The 27,025-nt window shown below is 41.7% G+C and overlaps 1 protein-coding gene across 9 annotated transcripts in view; it reads right to left on the bottom strand.

The window, feature by feature from the left end:
- Nucleotides 1–27,025, bottom strand: part of dip2a (disco-interacting protein 2 homolog A) — a 91,347-nt gene that overhangs the window by 2,550 nt on the left and 61,772 nt on the right. For 3 of the 9 annotated variants that reach the window (XM_061723679.1, XM_061723686.1, XM_061723687.1), the window contains 31 exons: nt 23,138–23,293; nt 22,046–22,087; nt 19,345–19,464; nt 17,166–17,363; nt 16,867–16,958; nt 16,180–16,290; nt 15,051–15,174; nt 14,859–14,968; nt 14,617–14,719; nt 14,006–14,070; nt 11,691–11,784; nt 11,054–11,173; nt 10,814–10,928; nt 10,507–10,646; nt 9,537–9,673; nt 9,042–9,122; nt 8,332–8,459; nt 8,072–8,186; nt 7,595–7,796; nt 7,387–7,496; nt 6,992–7,072; nt 5,896–6,013; nt 5,675–5,796; nt 5,478–5,589; nt 4,059–4,168; nt 3,786–3,916; nt 3,494–3,662; nt 3,079–3,249; nt 1,525–1,586; nt 1,252–1,309; nt 1,087–1,161 (listed from right to left, as the gene is read on the bottom strand). In XM_061723679.1, coding sequence (XP_061579663.1) covers nt 1,087–1,161; nt 1,252–1,309; nt 1,525–1,586; nt 3,079–3,249; nt 3,494–3,662; nt 3,786–3,916; nt 4,059–4,168; nt 5,478–5,589; nt 5,675–5,796; nt 5,896–6,013; nt 6,992–7,072; nt 7,387–7,496; nt 7,595–7,796; nt 8,072–8,186; nt 8,332–8,459; nt 9,042–9,122; nt 9,537–9,673; nt 10,507–10,646; nt 10,814–10,928; nt 11,054–11,173; nt 11,691–11,784; nt 14,006–14,070; nt 14,617–14,719; nt 14,859–14,968; nt 15,051–15,174; nt 16,180–16,290; nt 16,867–16,958; nt 17,166–17,363; nt 19,345–19,464; nt 22,046–22,087; nt 23,138–23,293 — 3,572 coding nt within the window. The remainder of the gene's footprint in view (nt 1–1,086; nt 1,162–1,251; nt 1,310–1,524; nt 1,587–3,078; nt 3,250–3,493; nt 3,663–3,785; nt 3,917–4,058; nt 4,169–5,477; nt 5,590–5,674; nt 5,797–5,895; nt 6,014–6,991; nt 7,073–7,386; nt 7,497–7,594; nt 7,797–8,071; nt 8,187–8,331; nt 8,460–9,041; nt 9,123–9,536; nt 9,674–10,506; nt 10,647–10,813; nt 10,929–11,053; nt 11,174–11,690; nt 11,785–14,005; nt 14,071–14,616; nt 14,720–14,858; nt 14,969–15,050; nt 15,175–16,179; nt 16,291–16,866; nt 16,959–17,165; nt 17,364–19,344; nt 19,465–22,045; nt 22,088–23,137; nt 23,294–27,025) is intronic. The other 6 variants (XM_061723680.1, XM_061723681.1, XM_061723682.1 and 3 more) reach the window with 6 other exon arrangements.

Raw genomic sequence — 27,025 nt, 5'->3', positions numbered from 1 at the left:
CCGATCAAAACATTGATATATAACAAAAAAAAGTGGATTTATAAAGTCATTTATTTATTTTTAACAGACTTGAACAGATGCAGTCCTAGCCATTTACATCCACCTGGCAAGAACATTCGCCATCCTCTCGGTCGCAGACGTGCGCATGCGCGGGCTGCTCTCCTCGAGTTTAGTTTGGGGAAGAGCGTTGCTATGGCAACATCGTTGCTGCTAACGTTAGCTGTGGCTGCGCTCGCTACCGGGTGCTTTGCATTTATGTGGCTAAACTTGAGCTGCTTCGGTGGTGAGCAAAGTCCTCTACACAAACAACACATATCAATCTACTAGTATCAATGGTGCCGTCGGGGTATTTTAGAAATATAAATTCCCCATTCACTGGACCGATAACTTTCACATGCTCCTCCATTCTGCCTTCTCCGCTACTCACCGCCCCAAGCCTGTGCAGCTACAATGGGAACCGACCAGCTTATGTTAAACACGCCTAAACACATTGACAGCCAATCAATGTCCACTTCAGGTGGGACTGGCCATTGTTTTCCGCCGTTAACAACTCAAGCACAAGAAGCCCACCGTGCAAACACAGATCGCATAATAAAGGCAACTCGCAAACAGAGAAAGTAAAGTTAGAGATTAAAAAATAGATTAAGTGAATAAAACCATTAAAAAACATAATGAGCTAAATATGCCTGTAATTAATTAATCGTAATCGCTAATTTGACACCCTTGATTGTGATACACATTCTGAAACAGATCATCAAAAACAGATCTGAAACTACAACTGGCAGCAAGGTTCTGCTTATCCAGTACAATAAAGTAACAGATCATTAGCAAGAGAAACGTTTTTAAAAACAGGCGTTTTATGACTTCGTCTGGAGCGTTCAGGTTGGCGTTAACATAACACCAAGAAGAAAATAACAGAAATTATCGTAGAGACGAGATTGTTGATATCCAGATAAAACATCCTATAACTTGGAAAAGTGATGCAGCTCTGACTAATTTCTAATGTGTTGAGGTACTCAGATTGCACATAAATTGGCGGCGAAGGTGGCACAAGTCTGTGAAAAACTCAATGTCGCTGGGACCTACCTCTCCAAGATGAGAGTCTCCTAAGGGTCCTTTGGTTTCTGTGTTGGCAATGATCACTTTCACTCCAGGAAGGATCTAAACAAGCAGAGAGGCATGTCTCAAATGAGCAAAAACAAAGAAATGGCTCAAGAATTTCTCCACAACTGTGTCATTGCATTTGTTTACCTTGCCTGATTCCATCAGCGGCAAGCTGTGCGGTGATCCTCTCTCCACCAGACGCACTCTGTTGAAGCAAACAAAAGCAAATCTATGACGTTCTTGTCATCTTGTCTAAGAAAATGACGAGGAAAAACTGTAAAGATGTGTCAGAGTTAAAAAATATATAATCATATTCATTTTAAATGATTAAAAGTAAGAATAAAGAACCCTCCTCCCCTCAAAAAACCCCACAAAACCCCCCAGAGAAACTGAAGAAAGTATTTCTCCAGTGCCTCCTACCTATCGTGTCGTAGTGCTCTCATGTCCACATAAACGGTGGTGGGGTCTGGTCCAGCCGTGCCCTGAAAAAACACACACAACTGGATGTGAGTTCATAATGTAGCTGCTGCGGCCCTGATACGATCGCTGCATGTGGCCTGGGTGGAGGGAAGGGGGAAGCCGATTATGAAATAGCCGCTGACGAAGCAGGGGGCAGCCAGAAGCCGGGCAGCCAGAAGCCAACCAGCCAGGCTACGATGATTAGGACCATGTAAACACAGACGTTTCCTCCAACATCTAGTTCTGCCAAACTATACCGCAGTTGGTGTAATATTAAAAGAAAATGCAAATTCGCCCTTTTTTATAAAAAACAAATCTGAACACCATTTGTTTTTATTAAATGTCTGAACATCTAACTGAACTTTTTCTGTGGCAGATTTTGATTCGGTCTGTGGGGAGATTTGTAATCCCTGCTTCACCTTTTAAGACAAGTCACATATAATTAGGTTTCTCATCACGCCTTTGACAGTAACAGAGGGAGCACAAACGGTTGCCGTTTTGAGGTTCGTGAGGTCGGTACACCAGGAGAGCAGATTTAGCTAAATGAGTCGTGGAAAGTCAGTCGTTCAAGCCAAGCAGACGGTTCAGCAACAGAGCTCATTTGGGGGAAGGAAAAAAGACCATATCCCGATATATGTCGATTTATCTTAACTATTTCATTCAATATATAACTGTATTACTCCATCTATAAAAGTTACATATAAGCTTGTTGTTCAATATACAGTATATACTGGCCGTGCTCAAAAAGTAACAAAAAAGTACTTTAGCTATTAAAACATAACAAAATGAGTAAAGAAATTCTTCCATGTAAAGTGTGTAGCACAATGTGGTGTAAAGTTAAATGGTTTTGGCAAACATTGCACATAATTTTAGATACTGTTGAATCACAGCAGTCTGTGCTGCCAGCCGATGTGAAGCGATCACATGTGGCATCACACCCTGTAAATCCGTGGGAGGATGGCTGAAAGCCAACCGATACAAGGAAGAATCAGCTTAAACAAAAGTGAAGTTGAAACTTGTCGGAGAGGGAAAAAAAAAAAAACTAAAGTGAAGTGAAGCAAAGCCTGTTTAAATGTCATGCAAGATGGAGAGGTATTTACATAAACACACAGACAAACACACGCACACACAGACACGCACACAGACACACACGGCCAGCAGCAGAGCGATCAGCCACTCTTATCCCACAGTACCTGCTCAGCCAGTTTCCCTAACCTGTTGGGCTGACAGGACAGGGCAGGACAGATAAATAAACATATGTACGTATGTAATTATATACTTAGGATAGACAGAAACATACACACACACAAAAAAAATAAACAAGGTTTGCAAAAACCACAAAAAAAAAACCTAAAAGGCCAAAAGAGAAAATAAAATAAAAGTCAACAGTCAGACTGAGAAGGACTGAGTGCCTGTTGCTGCAACCTTTCATCTAATGATCTTCAATAAGTAGTGATTTGCATTCATTCTGTCTATTGAATCAACCCCGTGTCTTATGTTTTACCAACTGCTTACCTGCAAACAGATTGCTACATTCACCCTGCAGCCAAAGGTGGTGCTCACAGCTCGCGGAGAAAGACCCAAGTCCTTAAAGATCTTTGAGAAGGACTGAGTGAGGGATATGCGAGGCCTCTCCTCCGCCACCACCATGCATGTGCGCACGCAAGACAGGTTTACATTTCGTAACTGCATAAAGGAAAGGAAGGAAGAGTTGCATCAGTAAAAAGCTATAAACTTGAGGAATTCATTTACATGATTATTACCCTTAGAGTTGGATGTAAACTAGATATTTTACAGTTAAATCAGAGGTCGAAAATTCAAAGGTGAATATCATTAGATGCTAGAGCATCCAGAGGGAAAATAACTAAACCTCGAGAATGCTTGTGAGAGAAAAAGGCTAAGGTTGCCCCAGAAGAAGAAAGTAACTGACCCGCAGTGCTTCTGTCTGCAAACCCAGGCCCTTGGTGCACATCTCCATGACGGAATAAGAGCAAAAAGTGACGCGCACTTTGTACTGACTGACGGCGGTAAGCCAGAGAGATGCATTGCTCTCCAATTCTAGAGGAGGTACCAGGATCGACTGGTGACCCGAGTACACACTAAACCAGAAACATGCAAGCAAACAAAGGGACTTAGTGGAAATTCACATGCAACATTAAAAGCATTTGATCTGAGGTTTTTTTTGTTTTTTTTCCAGGTAACTTGTGGAGTTGTTCATTTACCTGCACAGGCACCAAAGAGCAAAGCCCAGGCCGCAGTATGGGTCCAGACAGATGGCGATCTGCCTGGAGGGGTAGAGCTCACACTGCAGTTTAATGGAGCGACACAAGGCACTGGTGGCAGCATGAGACATCTACAGCAGAGACAGGACACACGACATGAGCATAGAAAGGTGGTGCATTCACAAAATAGCAGGAACATAGAGAAGCTGACTACTGCTGTATTGTGCAGCCACAGGTACATCCATGAAAACACAAACATCTTGTTCAACATACTTTGACCCCTGCTAAGATGCCTGTTGTGGAGACACTGAAGTCCAGGTAAGCTAGCATCTCCGGAGTCGGGGGTTTATACATCTGGGGGTTCTTCTTTCTGGGGAGATCATCTGCGGGTGAAGCACACAGAGAGGATGATCAGTGACGAACTGAGTTACCGTATTGTCTGCACTATAAGACGCACTTAAAATCCTAACATTTTCTCAAAAAACTGCAGTGCGCTCTATAATCCGGGGGGCCTTATGTATGAATTCTGTTGTGCTTAATGGCCTCAAACTAATTTTATGTGGTACGTTGCACTCAAAAATAGTGCAGTTTTAAGGCTGAATTAAGGTTCTGCGTTAAACCAGCGCAGAGCCTACGCTGTTGCCGTGGCGCCTTCATGAACCCTTCGGACTTCTCCGTCACTCCATTTCGCAGTGGTGCAATACCCCTCCAGAGTGCTAGTTGATACTTTGTTTAGCTTCCGTTTTTTTCCAGTCAGAGTAAATCAAAAAGATAAGGACAACTATTGTGCAAAAACCCCCCAAAAAAAAAAAAATCACACACATGAAGAAAAGAGCGCTGAAAGTTCACTACTGCTTCACGAACCGGAACTGGAAATGCGTTGCTACCAAGCAAACCAATCACAGCCCTCTCGGTCTGCGTTGGGTTTGCGTCGCCTCGACGTGTAGTTACATTTTTTGGGAGGTGCAGGTCAGGCTACGGCGTAGGCTACGGCGTAGGCTACGGCGTAGGCTACGCAGAACCATAATTCAGGCTTTAGTGTGACTTTGGAAAGCAACGAAGCCTCTCCGCTTCAGCTGACACATTAAAGTCGGTCCTTGGTTGAATACGGGTTGCAACGTCAGACAAGGGTAGATAACTAATTATGTAGTGCTGGTAATCAACCATCATCCAACATCTAGTCTATGTTACCTTAGTATAATTAGACGTCAAGCCAACGTTAGGTTTTAAGCGTAAACCCAGTTTTCAAATCTATATCATAATCCAATTATAATCTTATGTTGGAATACAACGGTGTTCCAACTTCACACTAACTTCAGGTGAACCAATCAGAGAACACTACGTAGCACGACGTTTACCTCCGCCACTTTTTATTTGTGGATTTGTGGAAGACGAATGATTTAAAATGTGGGTGTATTTTTCTGTATTAGTTACAGCTGAACAATATTCTCAGTTATTGTGAATGAGTTGAATAAAGTTCGACTTATCAGACGCTTTGGTTTCATTTTATATATGTTTTATCATGAGCCTTATGTATGAAAATAGACCCGCTCATTGATATTGCCCCTTATAATACGGTGCGCCTAATGGTCCGTAAAATACGGCACCAGAAAAAAAAGCCTCCTTTTTACATTCATGAGAGTATAAACCACAGCAGTTTGAGCCGTGTGAGGGGACATGTCCTTAATTTACCCGTGTCCAGCACTGTGGGCCAGCTCTTGATGTCCACGGCAGCAGCAGCCTCTTTAGATTTCAACAGCTTCATTATTGCTTGGGTTGTCAGGATACACACAGACTTGCTCACCTTTAACACACAAATACAACAGTTTTACAATACAACAACACACGTTTTATTTGTTGCTACCTTCATCACAAAGAATGTGTGTTACCTCAACAATCATTTTGACAGTGGGCAGGGTGGTGGTCAGGTTCTGGGGGTGTGGTGGTCTGACGGTCACTGGTACACAGCCAGCATACAGGCAGCCGTAGAAAGTGGCTATCAGATCAATTCCTGCACGCAAACGTTCCGCACAAATGTTTCAGCTGATGAAATGATTGAATGATGGATGGTATCAGTAAATAACTAAAACAACCCAGCGGGCTGGGATACCTGGTGGGTAGACGAGAGCTACATGGTCACCGGTGTTTAAGCGACCCATCAGAGCTGCTGCCACCCGCTCTGCTCGCTTGTGCAGCTGCAGACAGGAAGCTGTGCTGGCCACAGTGCCCTGAAGAACGATCACAAGTTGATTTACATAAACATAGACTTTTTACCAAAAGATAGTTACATTTCTCCAGGATTTTTACGTCAGAACAAAGTGATGAAAGTATGCATTTATCTATTCATCTTTTCTCATCACATTCATTAATCATCTTTGACACATGAATTCCTGAAACCTCTACACCACCCCATAATTCAAATAAATAAAAGTAGTACTTTTACTGTGTCCATGAGAACAACAAAAACTAATTGTGGGCAGTTATTGAAATATTATATACTGGAATTGCCCAAGAACGACCAAAATACACATTCTTTTATAAAATCAAGACCAAAAAATGTGACTAGATTTGCCTCAAAATTTATTTTTGCATGTTGCCTCAAAACATTCACTTCAATGTTGCATGTTCTCCCTGCGCTCCCCTGGGTAGCTAATGTGAGCTACCCTCACAAAAACATGCAGCAGTCCTGGGCTATACATGCCCCCTCTGGCCAGCCGGGGCGCCAGATGGGGTGGGGAGGATCTGGCTGGAATAACGTGATCCTTCCACGCGCTACGGCCTGCTCACTCCTCAGGTTAAAGAGGAGACTTGAGCCCAGGGTTGGTAGAGGGAGCAATGCCCAGGACTGACTTAGGTAGGAGCACTGGGGTGAAAAAATGGGAAGAAATCAGGGATAAAAATATGAAAAAAAAAAAAATTCACTTCAATCTCAAATAAGACACTCAGCATAAATGACAAGGAGTGCTTTAGTGGCTCACTCCACCCATGGACGTGTGAATTCATCTTTGGAAAGGAAGTAATTGCACCATCTCTGCGGTATTCTGATCATCTGTCAAGTATTTCATAAAGACTTCAGGAAATTGTGTCAGATTGTGAAAAAGAGTGTAATATGTGTCTTTTAATTCCATTTCTAGAAAATATCTTCCATCTGAAAATAAAATTGGTGGAATAGTTGTGTACTTAGGTCTGTCGCGTATGATCTTTACCTTAGCGTTGAGGACCAGGAACAGAGGATGGTCTGGAGTGGCCTGAGCCCTCCACTGCAACACATCCTGTATGTAGAGGAACTTTGGGGGAAAGACAGAAACAAGAAATTAACTATGGAAGAATCCAAGCAACACAGAAAAGTCAGATATAAAATAACCCACAACAAGCACGACAGGGTGCAACATGGGAAGCTGATGAAAGTAAGCAGTTTCGTGCATGATGGGAGAAAATAAACCAGAGTTGCAATGGTTTTGTTTGGTGTAAAAGGACGGCAAGAGGTGAAAACCACTGCATCTTCATCTTAAGATTTCTCCCCCTCGGGTATGGACCCTTACCTGTGTCTCCGGTGTATGTGCAGTGGTGCAGGATGGGTGAAATGAAGATGACAATCTACCTTACGTGCCTGGTCATTGTCCTCGAGTTGTCCCAAGTCTCTGCCACAGGCTTGTGCTATCCTCTTGCCTGCCACCAAGTTGCCCACTATCATAGAGGCAGGGCCCACCTCTGTCCAGCACAACCAGAGCAGCATCACACATGTCAGTTAAGTCAACACCATTATTCATATAATTAGGTTAAAAAAAAACTTAATTCTGGTCCTGTACCTGGCTGTTTTTGTCTCGGCTTGGGCAGGTTGGTTACGCAGGTGTGTGGGCACATGAGGACGTTGCAGGGGTGCAAAGCACCCTCCAGGAACCGTTGTTTTGTCTCAGATATATGAATCCCACCCAGAGGAGCTTTGGGAAGTGTGTTGGCGGGCACGAGAGCCAGGCAGTAAACTCCAACCTGGTGGATGCTGTCTATGGCCTGGAAACACACAGGTTTTCTTTATACTTATCAGTTTTCTTAATGTGAAGATCAGATGCATCTCTTTCCCCAGATGTGCGTGGCACTTACAGGATACAGCCTAACAGTATGTATATTTTGTCCACATTAATGCATCATTAAAAAAAAATCAATAAAGTTGATTTCATGCCTTGAAGTTAGATAAGCAACCAAAATGTGTCCAAGTATAACAATGTCTTATGAGTTCTTGCGTATAACATCTGTTAGATGTGATGTTGATAAATAAAAGCCAGTACCTGAAGGACCCGGCTCATCCACTGAAAGCTGTCCTCCTCTGAGGCATCGGGCCTCTGCTCTGCCACCACCACGATCCTCTCATCATGCAGCACAGACACAGAGAACACTGCTATCCTGCAACACAAAGCAACACTCTTACAGCCGAACTGTCCAGCGCGGTTCCAGATCCCTGTTAATACGGTCAAAAGAGTCAACAAACAGAAAAAGACACAATCTCAAAATAACACAGATCCATCGAAAGTTCAGTTTCCTCCTTTACCTTCCCCTGTAAACAAACTTCATGGGCTCCACAGCCAGCGCCGTGGCAACCACATCATCGGCATTATGTCGACGGCCACTGACCACCATCAACCCGTCCATCTTCCCAACAATAAACACCAGACTGTCCTGGAGGGAAACGCAGCAAATGCCAGTGTACTGATTTTAGGTCAAACGTATATTCATACCAGTGAAAATTAAAAACTGGACTGAGGCCCTGAAAGCTCTTGCTGATTTCTCTTGAAGCTGCAATGTTTGTCAATTAAAAATAATTCAACTTTTAGCTTGGAAATAGGAAACAGTCATCGTTACTTGACTGCAGCGTTAGATGGTGTAATTAGCGCTTCAATGACAGCGATATGGCTGTGGATGAATTCTTTGAACGGATATAATTACAGTTTGACAGTAAATGTTTTATTCTGCCCTTCAACTCTTTTAAAGCAGAGTAAAATAAAACAAATTCATCTAAATTAACATGCATACTTTGTCAGAGGTGATACTTGCATGCCATGTTATCATTCTTATTTTCATCATTAATATTGCTGTTATTGTTATTAGGTAACATTAAGTGTCTGTTTTATACATAAGCTTTTGTTACTTCATAGAGCATAAAATGTGATCTGGAAAGTAAAATTGTAAGTATTTTAAATAGACCAAAAAGTACAAAAGAAAAATCCCAAAACAACATCCAACGCGTGAGGTGGTACTTACGGGTCCCACGAAGCCCAGCAGTGAGGTTCTAGTGAAAGGTCTGTCGCTGATGGGAACCCCCGACAATGTTACTGGGATAGTCTGCAACAAAACATGATGAAGTGAAAATCTTATTTAAGAAGAAAACTTACTAATTTAGGAGTAGATTACTTTAAGGAAGATCTACTAGTTTATATAAGATGCCAGTTTTGGAGAAATTCTTGGATGAAACTTCATATTTTAAACAGATGTCATTTTCTAAAACTTTTTTCACATCAAGGTTAACATTTCTTACATATTTGAAAAACATTCTTCACTGTTTTTTCTATGCCGTAACACGACATTGACCAAGTTAAAAGTAACTTCACTGCTTGGACAAGGTTTCATTGAGCAGAACTTGAACATGCTTCTAAAGTACACCAGGTTAATAGTTACAACACTTTTAGAAACCAAGTATTTGAAGGCACAAACAACACACTCACACCTGAAGAGGAATGGACACAATAAACCGCTTACTTCAAAGATGTTCTTGGTCATGCCCGGGAGGCCGTAATAAGCTAGACCAGTGCTGGCCGAGCTCACGCAGATTTCTCCGACCTCGTCTGTTTGACAGAGATAAGGCGTCCCCTCCACTCGCACCACACAAACCACCGCTGGAAATACAAGGTGGACAGAGGAGGCACAAGGTTCAAATCACTGCAGGGCAGTTCAGTTTATTAGACGTGGCACTTTAAAATAAGCTTCACCCCCGGGTGCTTTATGGACAAAAAAAAAAAAAACAACCCACTGGTTCAAATCAAGTCTATTCAAGTCACACTCAGTTCAGTCCAGTTCTAGTCCAATTCATTCCTGGTTAGGCAACATCTTTTGTCACTTCTGTTAAAAAGCTCCATGACGGAAGAGTCATTTAAATTTTTTAGCTGAAGTTTATTCAGTCACAATGCAATTTCTTTTGTAGGAGGAATTTTACTGTTATTGTTCATTATTTTAATCATTAAGCCTTTTTATAATTCTGTTTCAAATATTTAATCACAACAGACCTTGGAGAGATAATATTCAGTCATAAACTGCTTGATGCTACCATATAATTACAAAGTTGAGCTAATAATTGCACACCATTTCATAAATGGTGACAAAATTCTGACTAACTTTGTCAGCGACAACACACAGGTTAAATTAAATTACAGTTAAATTTGGCTGCTTTTAAAAAAAGTTTAAAATAGATAGATAGAATAGATCCTATGTGATCTATTGGATTCCTTTGTAAAAATATGGATTATATGAAGATGATTACATGAATTGACCTAACATGGAATTAACTGATATTAATGTCATCATAACTTATAAATGAACAGAACTGGAAATTATTTTCCTGGACTTGTGTCTAGACTGATTATAACGTTTTGTAGAACATAACTTTTGTTGTGGTTTAATAATCTTCAAATACAAAATGAATTCAGGTAATAAACAGCTCAGTGTACTGTACCTCCAGGCATGACCTGTCCCACGTCCTGCACTGTGAGGACAGATAGTTTCTCTTCTGTGTCCACGCGGATCACGCTGTGACTCAGGCCCCCCATAGACAACACTGCCTTCCCCGGAGGAGGAACCCCCGTTTCTGGAGGTCTGTGGGACACACGGGCACGTAGAAGAATCTGATGACTGCATGAGACACTTAGGTTCTCTTTAACAGCCTGTAGACTAACACATATTTAAAATAGCATTCATGTAATAAAATTGGTGCAAGCATTTACTAAAAAAAGTGTGTTTGTGGTGCAGTAACGGGAGCTGACCTGCGGATGGCGACAGTCATGGCTTCTGAAGAGCTGGCACATGGACAGATCACTTCAGGTCGCAGCCCACGTGCCTGGAAGACATTGAGGAAGGCGTCGCAGGAGGATATCGACCCTGCGGTAACACACAGAGTCAATCAGACAGACATCCAAACAAACAAACAGAGAAAATCAATTTTAATGTATAGTGGCTCCAGGGTACTTTTTAGAAAAAATGAAAATCTCTGAAGCTTGACTTACAAGGGTTGGCTCCGTCGGCTACGATCAGCATGCGCAGTGAGCTCAAGCTGATGTCTCTCTGGTCTCTCTGGGCCAGCAGAGACCAGTGCATGTCCCTCGACTTCACCACTGCTACTCGAGCTGCACGGGGGACGCAAAAACAAAGACATGGACTGATAATGTAAGACCTCTATCTGGCAACCTGCCGCTTCATCCAAGATTAAAATAATCTCACATCACAGTCAACCCTTGATGCGAACAGGTGACTCAGCAGTGTGCAGAACAAACTGGGGATGAATTTTATTCAAGTGACGTCCAACCTCTCTGTTGATATGACCAAACCCGAAATCAATAAGTTCAAAACTCTTGCTTTATTCAGCTACCCATTTCAAAAGTGCAAAGAAGAATAAAAAAAAATATGGAGGAAGTTAAATAATACAGTATAAATCAATGCTCTATGACCGTGGTGGTAAAATCAATGTGTTTTTGACTTTTGAAATCAATGAAAAACTTGGATGTCTGGATGAAGAACATCTTGATGTCATTCTGCAACACAGCAACACAGCAACACTGGTGGCATAACAAACACGCTGCAGTAGAATTGATCCGTGAAACCTTCTGAGCCCACTTCTGATTTTCATGTTATTTGCATGCTCACCTTTGTATACGTGAACCTTCTGTATCCAGGACAGAGGGTTGACTTTCATCAGCGAGTAGGGAATGCTGATCACGTGCATCCGATTCATGACACTCTGCCATCAGAGCAGAAGAACATCAGACAAATACTGTACAACATTTCACCAAAAAACAAGCATCAGGTTAAGGCAGGAGTTCATCACTTACTGCCTGGGGTATGAAATTAGATTGTAACTGTAAATGTCATGTCTGTCTACGATTCTAGACATGTAACAAGAGGATTCTTGTTCTGGTCTGTCTGATGTTTTAGAGGAAGCGGTTTATTTTATAGGATTGAAACTCAGCTACGAGCCTTCAGGACTATTAGTTTGAATAAATTTGCAATCTGATAACACTCACGGGGGAGTCATGTGGATAAATTAAAACCTTTATCAGTAAACTATGCACAGACTCTCTCTTTGTAATTTCACTAAAATGGTGAGGTCTTCTGGGAATGTCCCAGTGGGAGGAGACCCCGAGGAAAACCCAGGACACGCTGGAGGGATTACATCTCTCAGCCGGCCAGGGAACAACTCAGGACCCCCCCGGATGAGCTGGATAAAGTGACCACTGACCAGCAAGGGGGAAGTCAAGGCTTCCCTGCTTCGGCTACCACGACCCAAACTCAGATGAAGCAGAAGAAGATGGATGGATGGATGGATGTTTTGATATTTATTTTTAAGTGATTCTAACTAATACTGGCTCAAAGTCCAGACACTCAGCTTTAAAGAGGACATATGATGAGGAAGAGAAAAAAAAGTGGTTCTACATTTTATCTTACTTTTCTTTAAGCCTTTTTATGTTTGCTGCACTCGCAACGAGATTGTGCCCTAAAGGAGGGATTAAGCAGCAAATGTATGTGGCTGAAATGCAGACAAGGATAATATAAATCTTTTGCCAGTAATGTATTTTTCAGTTTGGTGTGTGCTAGTGTGAGCTTAAGTTTGCTGTAGATGATAGTGTGAGCTCTTAAGATAGTTATCTTGCTCTTTCAGTCCATATTAACTTCCTTTAAGGATTACCGTATCCCAAACACATTTGCATGAACTAGTAAAGGACAACTCTTGAAAGAGATACACTCTTCATATGAGATGGTTGGAGCTAATTCAACTGGCTGAGTCCAGCTGGTATTAACAAAGAGTGAAGAGATTATGGAAATGTGATACTGTATGTTGTAGCCACTTAGGTTGACATTAGGTAACTTATTCAGTCCCAGCAAGAGAAACAAAACTCTCAGGTTGCTTTTGCAGTATGTCAATTATCTGTACTTTCACAGACAACTTTACTAGATTTGCTTGCATCCATGTGGAAAATATATCACAATAAACCTTTAATCTCCTCCAGCAGCATCTGTTTGTGTTTATAAATAAATAAGCACTAGGGACCCAAAGTTACTCAAGGTCATGCAACATGTGCTCATGACATCATACTCTGTCCATGTGGTTTGGAGGGAATTTGTGTTTTTTTTTTAATAATTTTGGTTACTGGTATCCTTAGTTTGATTTGTAGAAAGAATTCAATTCAAGAGCTGATCTGGATTTTTTTATATTTTTAAAGCAAATCTTTCTTTTTCCTATTTTGAGGCTCATGGATGGTTTACACATCATGATTGACAGAATATTTGTTACCATAAAACCTTCCATGGCAGCTCTGGAGTCGCTTTGATTGTTGTAGTTTGACACATTCTTGATAAGCCGAGCTTTTAGAAAAACGGGAAGAGCTGGAGGTATGAATGAACGAGCAGGTCTGTCTCTCTGCAGCAGCTCATCAAAACCAACAACAAATGTTTAAAAACGTTTAAAAATGCTGAATATGGAAAGAGTTAAACTTAAAGCTGTGTGATGTTTCAAATTAAATTATGTATTTCCTGTACGACAAAAATCTATCGCTAATCTTATGATATAATTTTCTCAGGAGTGAAACCTACTGTTTAGGATAAAGACTGAAGTTTGGTGGAAAAAACGTATATAATATATTTATTTCACTGTGCAGTCATCACAGATCATTGATACATGACACTAAATTGCGATTTCTGCAGTGACATATTCATTAATACCACTGATTGTAATTAACAACTATTTGCTTTTGAATTAACTGACACCAATGCTTCAAGTCCAAAAACAGGGTCAACAAACTTAAGACCAGTAATAATTAAACCCATCCTCCAATTTAGATGTGAAAATCTTCATTTTAGGGTCACACTTGTTATATATCATTTATCTAAATGGTATTTAAGAGAAAAATAATTTTAGTGTCCTGCAACCAAAGTTTTAACGCAGGATTTAAAAGGTAACTTACAGTGAGAACACCATGCCATAATCCTGCTTCCCGCTTAAAGTCCAGGACGTTGGTTATGGTCTCAGCTATGAATCAAAAGGGAGATTACACCAAGATAAGAGTGGAAAAAAAGTTTGATTGACATAATTTCACATTTCCACTTGATGTTAAAAACAAGTTCTGACAGGAGAAGTAAAGACAGCAAACCAAACCTCTGAAGGCGGTTGGAAGTTATTTAGAGAAAATCTGGGACACAAGAAGAAAAGGAGGTGCTTTATGTTCTCCTTTTTAAGTAAACCTGACCCAGGTCTACCAGGCTGAACTGAAGAGCTGCATTTATCAAACTGCAATTACACCTGAGATGGTAGGGGAGCTACAGCAAGTGAAGGGATGATGCCAAATGTTGTAAAACAGGATTATTTATGGAAGAAGAAACGTCTGTTTTAAGCTGCTGTATCAAAGAGGAAAACTAGAGCAAATGTGACAAACTCCATTCCAACGAACCATGTTCCCTAAAATTACTGAAGCTGGGTTCAAGCAGCCCAAAATATTCATCCTGGTTTCATGTCATTCAAAGTATGTCGAACATCTCAGTCTCAATGTAGTCAAGAGTAAATTAGGAGCATCCTCACCTTCTGTGTAGCCACAGGCCTGTGTGAGGGCATGACAGTGAGCCAGCATGGCTGAATGGGACACTGTGATCCCCATGGTGCTTCCTTCTTTGCTGGTTTTGTACTTAAAAAAACAAAACTACATCAGAAACTCAAAGGCATTTATAATCTACCTAATTAATGATATGAAAATGCATGAACATTTATTAATATTCTATTCATTTTATCATTCAATACGATTAAAAAAAAACAACTACACCCACTTCCACATAGGCTATGTCATTGTTGGCTTCCCGTATCGGAGGGTGCCAGTCTTTCGGAGGCTTTACGACATGTTTTCCATCTGTCACAAACCACAGCAACCGTGGCCAGCCTGCAAAGACAGACACATAAAATCCCTTTGAATATAATTTAACTTGGCCTTGAGTCCAGAAGAAAAACAAAGAAGCCATTACCTTTGAAAGTTGCTACCTCCCCTGTTTGTGCTTTTGGCAGGCCTTTCTGACAGGCATCAGTGGTCAGCGCTAACGTGACCCCGCAGCTGCCCAGCAGAAAGCCGATCTGTTGACTTCCAGCATCCTGGTGGATCAAAGGAGATTAATATGTTGAGTTCCCACTGGCAAAGCATGGCCAACAATGTCCATCGCACTACGATCAACTATTGAGATCCATCAAATTCAAAGCAAAAGAAACTTTGAGAAAACAGGCATAGAGGGAATCTTGTAATTGCTACTTGACGCAGAGAAGACACTGACTGAAAGAGAAACCACAAAGCATCCCACATAAAAGCAGCAGCAGGTAAGACAGCAGAGCAACAGCAAATCACTATTAAAATCTTTACTGCTGTGCATGGAACAAAGTCCGGGGCGGTAATCAAGCTGAACATCTGACACGCGCCTGCTCATATTTGACTGGATGTATAAATCAGCTTAGAGCTGGACGCATGCTGAGCAAAGAAAGGCTAAACAAGTTCGATGTGCAGAGTGAGAGAGAAAAAAAACACGAGGGAAGAAAAAGGGGGCAAGGCAGAGATGGAGAGGGAGAGCAGGAGGCTAATTATAGAAATATGAAGTAGACAGAGATTGAGAGGAGAGATGGCTGTTTCCAATTCCTAAGAAAGTGATTTAATGTTTTGACTGGAATTATTCATCATTCCACCTCACTCCTCTCTCATTCATTACGGCACCGCATGTGCCCACAGAAAACCAATAAAGGGCAATCAAGAACGCCTATTATTACTCAGCTTGTGAAAGTAATGTGGACAGATTTAGTTTGGTATGAGCTGACGAGCGTCCTGAAAACTGCAACACATGTTTTCTGTAATCATCTATTTCAGAGCGAGTGCTGCTGCTGTGGTCCGACTACTACAAAATCATAAAAACTAACTGTTACTTAGCAACATTTATATATTCAAATAAAATCCATATATTAAAAATGTAATACTGTAGGCATTTATCCAAGCTTCCACTCAAATTTGGTATTTAAGTGGGACAAACGTCCAGAAGGGGTCAGCAGTGCTCTACTTTATGTCGACATCGGCAAAACAGTCCAAACTCACAAGATGGTGTTTGTGTCTGTCTTTACCTTTTTGGTCAGAGGCACTTCAATAGGCACGGGTACAAGCTCTGCCAGGAGACAGCCATAGAAAGCCACCATGAACATCACCGGGTCATTGTTGGGGAAAACAAGTGCAACCTGAGGAGGTATGACAACATAACATAAATTATTTTGTGCTTTAAGGCATTCATGTCTCGAGTGCTTTATGTTAGAAGTACAAGTGTTGTGGACAGAATATAAATCCAAACTTTTGCACCGCCACACAAGACATAAGTTGAGCAGACAGTACATCATAACCTTTCGTCTTTGGCTGAAAGTTATTTGGTATCAAAAGTCTATAAAAAAAATAGTTTACTTAAGCACAAATTACAGAAACTGAAAGCCAGTATCTGGTTTGCATGTAACCACAGAAAAAACATTGACTTGCTACTTTTTATTTAAACTTGTGACTTAAATCAAACAAACAAGACATTGTGTACACTTTGGAGCTTTAAAGCAGCACAAAGAAACTTTGTGAGGTAGTTTGATTTTATTTTAATCACTTCTAGAAATGATGGAAGTTACTTCCACAACGTTAAGATGTACTTTTCTTTATTTACATCTAATGCATTGGTTATTTTCAATAGAGGTGATTTCATAGAAACAGTCAAAATGAAACAGAAAACAACAGACAGCTGATCACCATTCAATAAAGAGTCTCATATCAGGACTTACTCTATCTCCAGGCATAAGCAAAGGTTCATTTCTGGTGCTCAGCTTGTTGAGGAGAGTGTAGGCCAGTTTCTGACTGCGGGTCCACAGTTTACCTGCAAAGGTTAAAACACTGTCAAAACTTTCCTTGAATTGAAAAAAATCTTTGCCCAAAAGTCTAATTTTAAACATGCAAAATAACAAGTTCAGTTTACAAGATAAAATAAGTAGAGACAAACACTTATCTTCTATTGCACAAAAATCAGATAAAGTGAAGAGATCCCTTCTCCCTTTTCAATAGTGGGTCACATGCTGACACGTACCATAGGTGAGCGTGTAGACGGGCTTGCCAGCATTGTCGAGCGCTGTCAGGCAGGGGCTCTTGGGATGAGTGGTGCCCCATCTCTGTAAGGCTGCTGGCAAAGAAGGAGGCCAGTTTGTGACCACCCCAAGAGGCTCTCCTTCAAGGGGACTCATCTGCTGGCCTTCTGGCCGCGGCTGGTTGGGATCCGGCTGCTGAACTAGATTAATGGACAAGAGAATGGGAGACGTTTATACGAGGGTGGCTCGGTGGGGATCCTTGAGCTGCAGAGTCAAAGCTGAATTGTTAGATCAAAAGTAACAACCTTAAAAGGACATTAACCAAAACATTGGTCAAAACATGATAGATACAGTAAAAAACAATCATGTTTTTACAGCCCTGTTCATAAGAACCAGTTTTACCAGGTGGAGGAAACCAAACATCTATGGGGTTGTGCCTCTTTAAAATCCGTTGCCCACTTGTGATATACAGCAAATTACAACATGACAACATGGGGCGTTAAGTAGAGTTAAAAGGAGGAGGTTGGGCAGTTCTACTGTGGTCCAAGTCTATGATGTCACAGAACCATGAAAATCTGTACCAATCCATGAACGACGTTTGCAGAACGAGGCTTCCCTGCTACTTTTGTTTCCTTAAGACACCCAAATATATATGGTGTCATACGACAAAATACGCTTTGCTTTTTCCCATCCTTTATTGTGATTTACAGGAAAAAAAGTGTTACCACTAAATGATGATGAAAAATGTCTGGTGAACAACGAAAAGGTGACAGATGATGATGATTCTTGATGATTTATGATACACATGTCTGAGAAACAGCCTTTACATCCTCGTTAAATGTAAAGCCTCCATCATATTCCAATTCTCTGTGCGTCTTTCTGCTCACTCTTAAGCCGGGCATACACTGTGCGATTATCGGCTCGTTTTGAGACGATTTTTTTTGGATCGGGACGGATTTTGACCCAATTGTTGCTCGTGCCTCGTGCAGTATACGTGGGGTAACGACGAGAGATTAAGACCTCACGACGAGCTCCCGATCACAAATCGTGAGGTCGCAAGAAAATCAAGCGTGTTTGAAATCCTGGTCGCTCCTCGTGAAGGTATCGCACAGTTGAAGCAGTGCTGCGACCCGATTTGCCTCATCCTTTCGCAGAGAGCATGCGCAATATCTGATGTCACGTCAAAAACTATTATTTTTAGTTTAAGTCTTGCAAATTCACATTACAAATCATGTTTTAATAGCAAAAAAAAGAGCGCATTTCCACGTACGGTGCGGGTCGCAGCGTACCCTACGCCGTAGGCTCTGCGTTGGTGTAACGCGGAACCATAAATCAGCCTTTAGTGTGCGCTCTGCGCTGTTCTGAACACTTCCCTCCGCCGAGACACAACTTTTGCGGTATGCGTTCATTGTTGTGTCAAAAAATGATGCACAGTGCCCACCCAATCAAAAACAGTACAGATATTTGGGTATTTTGTTTATATATATATAAAAAAATAAAAGATCCCCATAACCTTTGATCGGGTGGGCAGGACGCACGTTTGTGTGGGCACAGCCCACCCCTGCCCCAAAACCGGCCTCGATTTCCAGTACACAGAGGTCCGACGGGAGGATTATGATCGTACAGTGTGAGCATCGGGTCGTACAGTGTGAGACCATAAATCGTGGGCTGTGAACTTTTGAACTCCGCGATCTAGTCGTGCAGTGTGAGATGGGGCAGTCTCAAACTATTTAAAATATCGCACAGTATATGCCCAGCTTTAGCAGACCACAAAATGTGTGTACCAGAAACAAGGAGGCCTTAAAACTTGCTGCTGAGGCGTTACTTATCCTACTTAATTTCTATTTACTGCGCGGAAGCACCCAACGCCTACCATGGGAGGTTAGTATGAAGGAAATAGTTTAACATGGCTTAGTTAGTGTTACCTTGACAACTCCCTTCCCACGCCCAGTAACCCCGAACTCCAAGAGTCTAGAGCCTAAAAACTGATCGCAAACTACGATGTTTATTTTGAAAGGCCTACTAGGGAAAGCTCTGTAAAACATTTAAAAAATAATCAAGACTAGAGGTGAAAGACTCAATAGAAAGCTACAGAAATCTTTAAGCTTATGCCACATTGTTGGTAAGAATACATTTTTCAAGTTTTATAAATTATTATTATTTCCTTTTCGGCTAGCTTACCATCCAAAAGCTCCTCAAAGTCGTCAACAAAGAATTCGCGCAATGGTGGACGCTTCGGTCTCTTCAGTGTATTGAGCAGCTGCTGGATTTTGTTGGAGACACGACTGTTGACCGGAACACCTTCAAAATGAGTTTGCAGATGACAAAAATAAACGGGGGAGATACAGGAAGACAATGATGCAGGGAGCAACAGATATTAATGACATGGTAAAAAAAGGGCAGGAATTGAGTAGGTGGGAGGAAAGGAAGTGAAGACAAATTGAGAGATCGATGGGGTAAGGAGAGAGGGATGGATGTACCGAGGAGAGATGACAAGAAAAGAGAAAAGGTCAATGTGGTGTTCTGATGAGACACGCAAGGCAATCAGCTGTCACACACAATGCAGCATTACGACAAAATTGTGAACGACAAGGTCCTCGACGGTCACCTGAAGGTCACAGACAGTCCGTCAAGATTCCCTAAGAAAAAAAAGAAATCACACTAACACCTCACATAAATAAATCAGGAAACAAGGACCGCCTCGCCTGCTGCCTAGCAACAGAGATGTCTTCTCTGCAGCAGTTGGATTTCAAGATGTCTTAAAAGCTGTCTGTTTCCAAAAAAACTTGCATACGAATATATTCATGCACAGTACAACTCTAAATTAACAGGTCCAAAGATAATCAAATATTTGAACACACTGTTTTTTCTTCATGCACATTAGAATATAATACAGTGTTACTTGACTATGGGGATCTCAAAAACATGAACCTGTGAAAAGGCAACAGGATGACTGGTAAACATGAAAGTTGACATGTTTCATTTCAGATAATCAGACTAGACTCGCCCAACATTATTTCCATTACATGAATTCATTCTTAGTTTTTTTAAAGAGGGGCGCGTCAGACATCCCAGATAGCCACAGGAGCTGAAAACCACAGCAGTACACAGCATGCTTGATCTACTTCACCACAACCACACTGGCTAAAACAGACCCCGTCCTCATGTGGGGAGAGCTGCATTGTGAGCAGACTATGCAGGCCAGCAGCATGAATTAGATCATTTTTTTAAAATAAACAGTGTAGTACACAGAACTGTATTAAAAAATAAAATCCTGACCATAAAAAAGATCAACCCGTGAAATAAGACTGGCGTTATTACATATTTCAATCACCAACCCCGTTTGCAGGTTTCAGTCACAAAACCATTTTCTGTACAGAAATGGGTCACAATAATGATAATAGAAACATTTGTAAAGATGTTCTTGTTAGGAACTATTTAAAAATGATTAGTGAAAAATTACTGAATGGAATGCAAGCGAGTGAATTAAACTAAGTTGAACTGATATATACCAACTCATAATAAACCACTTTCCCCGACTATCACCTCAGTACAACTTTGTATATTTTCAGTAAGTGAAGTAAAAGAGCAAATTACCAGGCTCTATAGGTTATTTGCAGATCAAGAGATCAATACATACAGATGGAACGTCAGTCACTGTCTGCCACTTTTTCTGCTCTCATTTATGAGCTAGTGTTAATGTGGCGGCAGAGCTACTGTAGACGGCTGTCGACGCTGACGGCTCAAGGCTACAGGCAAACCTGCTGGTGTCACTTTGTACTGAGAAACATAGTCTGAGTTTTCTCACTGTGAAAGAAGAAACCAGTATGTAAACAGATTAATAATTAACAAGCCTGCATGAACAATCACACCTGTCCTACAAAAGACCTTTTCACAAAATCTGCTTCAACAAAATCAATTGTGGCCGGACTTTTTGCCACACACACACACACACACACACACTAGGGATGGGCGGTATGGACTAAAAAATGTATCACGATAATTTCTGGCATTTATCCCGATAACGATAAAAAAAATACCAATACAAAAAGTGTCATCAAAGGGAATCAATCTTTCTTTCTTTCTTTCTTTCTTTCTTTCTTTCTTTCTTTCTTTCTTTCTTTCTTTCTTTCTTTCTTTCTTTCTTTCTTTCTTTCTTTCTTTCTTTCTTTCTTTCTTTCTTTCTTTCTTTCTTTCTTTCTTTCTTTCTTTCTTTCTTTCTTTCTTTCTTTCTTTCTTTCTTTCTTTCTTTCTTTCTTTCTTTCTTTCTTTCTTTCTTTCTTTCTTTCTGGCTCATTTCTTTCTTTCTTTCAGGCTCATTTCTTTCTTTCTTACTTTCTTTCTTTCTTTCAGGCTCATTTCTTTCTTTCTTTCCTTCTTTCTTTCTTTCAGGCTCATTTCTTTCTTTCTTTCCTTCTTTCTTTCTTTCAGGCTCATTTCTTTCTTTCTGTCTTTTTTTCTCATTTCCTCAATTTATCGTTTTTATCGTGAGATGACAAATTCTTACGACGGTTTATCGTGAACGGTAAAATATCACCCATTCCTAACACACACACACACACACACACACACACACACACACACACACACACACACACACACACACACACACACACACACACACACACACACACACACACACACACACACACACACACACACACACACACACACACACACACACACACACACACACACACACACACACACACACACTTTTATAGTATCTTTTGATACATTTATGCATAAAACACCTATTACACACAAGTGCTAGACCTGTCAGCAGAGGCAAAGGCAGAACTGCAAGCATTAATGCACACGCAGCAGAGTGCACATACACTGCAGCAGACTGCTATAGCGTTGGAGGAACAGTTATAAATACCATCAATTAAAGAGTGGAATCCTCCACCTCCCCACTCACAGCCTAGAGGAGACACATCAGGATCAGGATGTCAATGAAACAGTCCTGCCAACCTTCTCTCTTTGTGTCAGTGCGAGTGTCAGTGTGTGAGAAATCCACCAGCTGCCACATGGAGTTGAGATCGGGCTTCTGACAACCTCATAACATTGTTGTACCACAACAAGGCTGGCCTTTTCTCTTTTTATGCCACTGCTATTATTTCTAATTATCCACTTGGGATAACTTGCAAATGGATTCTGGATTTGAATATTTAACACCACAAAAAAAAAAAATGATACCATAATCAGCAAAACAGAAGGAACAAAAATGACAATGTCCAATAAATCCACAGATTTCACAGTCGCCTTCGTCAATACGTGTCGGGTATGTCAGGGGAAATAAAATTAAGCTCGGCTGAGTGTGTGCTCCATGTCTCAAGCTGCTGTGTTAAAACGCTAAGTGAATACAGATGGAAGGAAGATGTAAAGAAGAGGATACTGGACCCAATTTACCAGCTTGCACATGACTTTTTTTTGTAGGCAATTACCTCTGCACAGTAAAAATCTTAGATATTTTTCCTTAGAGGTAAGTGTCTGATAATATTATGTCATATAAGTGGGGGGGAATACTGCATTAACATTAGGCCAACACTTTCCTGCCATATTGACTGATTCACACTCGTGGCAGATCTTTGGAGGTATTCAGAAACACTGATTCATCAAAGGGTAAGAAATAAAGACTAATCGCTAATCAGTTTATTTCTCCTACACTTCAAAGAATTCTCTTTTGACCCTTTATAAGTGTTTATTATGTCGTTGTATTTATTAGATGACAACATCAACATTAAAGTCGAACTATAGTTGACTCTTTTTAGATGGTTTGGAAAGGTGCAATGTTACCATGGCAACGTGAGAGGGTCAGTCATTAGCTTGAGCCAGCGAGACAGGCAGGCTGAGGAGCAGACAGAGGGACAAGCAGCAGGGGAGAAAGAGGGAGGTGACTTTCGGTGTGTGTGTGCACATGCACGAGTGCACGTGTGTGTGCGTGTATGAGTAAGTGAGTAAAAAAACTCACCATCTGCGGTCTCCATGACGCTGGTGTGGTGGTTGTAGCTGCGGGAAACGCCTCGCACCGAGGCCACCTGGGGCCGCTCTGCGTGAAGCGAGGAGCGCTCTGACAGCCCCGTCACGTCGGGGGGCGCTGAGTGGTTATCTGTGATGAGTGGGGTGTCTGGGGTTAAAAAGTCAGGCTTACTTTAGGCTGTCGCAGTTCTAGAAAAAACCTCCGTCAGCGGTTGCTAAACAAACTACTTTGGCAGCTCCGGGGTTTTACGTGGAGCTTGTATTACCGACCTCTGCTGGAGTGCATTTCTCCCATTTCAGAACAGAGCACTTCAATGTCCATTTGTTGCCACTTTTGTGGTTTATAGCCAAAAAGATAATCCTAACAGGAAGTTTCACAAATCACGACGTCATTCAACCAGATCAGTGATCTTGCTGCGTTACGACAAAAAATTCTCTAAACCTAAAGCAATAAAATCAAACAGATCTGCTGTAACTGCTATAACCGTTTTCCATTTAGGAAACCTCAAAAAAACAGCTTTTGTGAATACCATCAAAAAAGATTCATTATAAGACCTCTGGATATTATGCAGTCAACCGTTGCACAACCACAACCTCAATTATAAATATCTACTTCAACTAATACTTAGGCAACTGGGGCAACAAAATCTTAACTCTGGAATCTATTCAATGCTTAATTTATGTTTTAACTTTAAGTTGTTTTACTGTGGTGCTTCAGGGTTGACTGATTAATGTTGATGTGTTGAGTTACACTGATGTTTGAAGCAAAATTCTGCATCGTGAGAAGTGGAAATCTTCCGTGACCTATGTTTGTTTGGTCATTGACATAAGTATTATTTTCAACTGCTGCCTAAGTGTGATAGCGTAGGAGCAGCGTCTGTCATCTGCTGAGATGGATGACACAGAGTGACTGTTGGAGGAGGCAGGGAAATGGAGTAACAGGGGAGATTTATTTACACCTTCACTCAGCACCAGTCACTGCTGCTATTTTATGACAGCAACAATGAAGAGAGAAGAGCCGGTGGGTGAAAACAAAACAAAAAAAAAAGCATGACAACTCAAGACAGCTCCATCTTGGTGGAGGCTTGTTTGCAGACATACAGTATGTATTGCGGCTTGCCTTGACTTTTAAGAGCCGCTTGAGAGTTTTTGTTGGGTCCTGTATATTTGTATGACGCGCTGCTGCTGACATAGAAGCACGCTGAGTCCGAGATACGTTTTTATGGCGTTTAATAACAAAACTTCAGCCACAACGGCCTCCCGATTACATTCTTATAAGTTTTAAATGTGTACACTGCAAAGTGTAATCGGGGTGAACAGTAAAATGCGGTCAACAAAAATTACGGCTACCCAACTCGCCTCTCTCCTCCCCAGTGCAGGTGATTTGATTCCTTACATAAACTACGGTGACGACCCACGTGACCCAAACTTCCTTCATCACCGTGGCAACCAGATCAAACAAATGAAATATCAATATATGGCTCCTACACACCAGCCCCTAATTATTGAACTAATCTCAATAATTACTGACATAATTAGACATCAATTTTAACATTAAAGCTCAAATGTCCAACCCATAATCCACACACGAATCTTCTTTCTTCTTGAATCATATGACTCAAAGTCCACAGTCTCAATGGTCAAAGTCAAACAGTCCAAAGGAAAGAAGAAAAAAAAATCAAAAAAAAGTCACAACTGAAGCCGGTGCGTCCTCTGATGGCTTCAGCCTCCTGCAGCAGGCAAACCTTTGTGATCGGCCGATCCAGGCAGGCAGCTCCGGGTTTTAATCCGCACCTGGTGGACGAATCCTCTTCGGTCTGGGAAGGTCTGTATCACTCGTCCCACAGGCCACGAGGTGCCGTGCTGTCCATGATGATGACAAGGTCTCCCACAACCAGATTCCTCTTCACTCCTGTCCATCTTTGACGCTCCTGTAGCTGAGGTAGATATTCCTTCATGGTCTTTTGCTCTGTGACTCTCTGGGATGACTTCGAGCACTCCAGATCTGTTACTCAACCACTTTGTCAGGGAAAATCCACTGTAGCAATGCCCGTGGTCCTCTGCACACTTTCTGAGAGTGAAGTTAGCACAACTGGGAGATGATGTTGCTCCAAACAGATGCACCTTCATGCGATACTCAGCAGGTAGTTGCTGAATATCCCCCTTAGGCCACCAGAGGAACCTTAAGAGGTCTCTGTCATGAGGAGGGACCTGGACCTGGTGGAACATAGCTTCAATGTCGGCCATGATCACAACCGGTTCCTTCCTAAACCTGGTCACCACTCCAATCAGAGAGCTAGTAAGATCAGGGCCCTGTAGAAGTTCGGCATTCAGAGATGTTCCTTGATATCTTCCTCCACAGTCAAACACAACTCTGATCTTTCTTTTGGTGGGATGGTAAACTCTGTGGTGTGGTATGTACCATACTTTTCCATCACCACGGTCCAGCTCCTCTTCTGGCACCTTCTCAGCATAGCCTCTAGCCAGAAGGTTGTTTATAAAGGTGTTATATTCAGTGTGGAACGTTGAGTCCTTCTGAAACCTTCTTTTCAAATGACACAAACGTTGCTCAACCACTCTCTTGTTATTTGGCATGCTGATATCAATGTTCCTTAAAGGTAAAGCAATCTGATAATGCCCCTCCACCTGTTTTGCTGAGTTGGTGACAAACTCCAGGAACCTTTCGTCTTCCTTTGACATCCCCGGTTGCTCTTCAATGCTACTTTCAGGGAAGTCATTCTTAAACTGTTGCTGCCAGCGGTCATCCAGGTTCACAACCGAAACTCTGTTGACAGTTACTTGTGGATGCTCCCAGTTAACAGTCTCTCCACTGTTTCCTGTCAGTGGACCATTAACAGTCCAGCCCAGCAAGGTTCGGATGGCATATGGTCCATCATCCACACTACACACCACTTCCAGTGGTTCCAGCGCTTTAGGAACATTGGTTCCAATCAGTAGCTCTATTCCTGCATCAATCTGAGGTAAGTGAATATGTTTCAGATGTGGCCATTGCTCAATATCCCTTTCAGTTGGAATATTTTCTCTGTTTACAGGCATGGACTCTTGTGTGTAAGCTCTTGGTAGCTCGAAAAAACTGTCCCCCTCCAGTGCTGCGACCTCCAGTCCTGACACTATGTTACTGCTTACGACTTTCTCCTGGCCCATGGTTCGAAGGAGAATGCGTCCCTTCCTCCCTGTGAGGTGGAGCTTGTGCATTAAGCTTTCAGTGCAGAAGACAGCAGTACTCCCCTGGTCCAGGAAAGCGTAAGTGATGACAGTTTTGGTTCCTTTGTTGGATTTGACCTGGACCGGCACAATGGGCAGTTTGCAGTCCTGGTCTCCAGCCCCTGTAAGACCACTTGACACGAGTGTCCCGTCAACGTGCTCTGGGCTCCTCTCTGTCTGCTCAGAATCATTGACGGGTTCCTTGTGAAGTATGGTGGGATGTTTAAAGCTGCACTTTGAGCAGGAGATCCTTTTCCTGCAATCTTTACTGATGTGCCCTGTGCACAAGCAGCCAAAACAGATGCCATTTTCCTTTAAGAAGCCTATCTTCCGTTGATGTGGCATTATTCCCATCTGTACACATACATCTAATGTGTGTCCTCCTCCACAGCAGATGCATACTTTCCTTCCCGTTTGTTTAATTTCTCTTTCTTTCGTTGCAGACTGATAATTGTTCTCCACAGGTTCTACAGTGGTAGCAAAGCTACTCCCCTTGTTTCCAGGACGAAGTTGCAGCTTGGGTTTGTTTGATCCTCGATTTATGGTTATTGATTCAGAGTCTTGTATGTTGCCAAACACCGGATCAGTCAGAATTTTCACTTGCTTTTCAATGAAGTTAGCAATGTCTGTGAGCTTAGCTCTCCGCTTGTGTTGT

This window comes from Cololabis saira, chromosome 6 (genome assembly GCF_033807715.1).
Source record: "Cololabis saira isolate AMF1-May2022 chromosome 6, fColSai1.1, whole genome shotgun sequence".
Lineage (NCBI taxonomy): Eukaryota > Metazoa > Chordata > Actinopteri > Beloniformes > Belonidae > Cololabis > Cololabis saira.
Note: the sequence above shows the minus strand (reverse complement) of the source record. Positions and strands in the feature narration are given on the sequence as shown.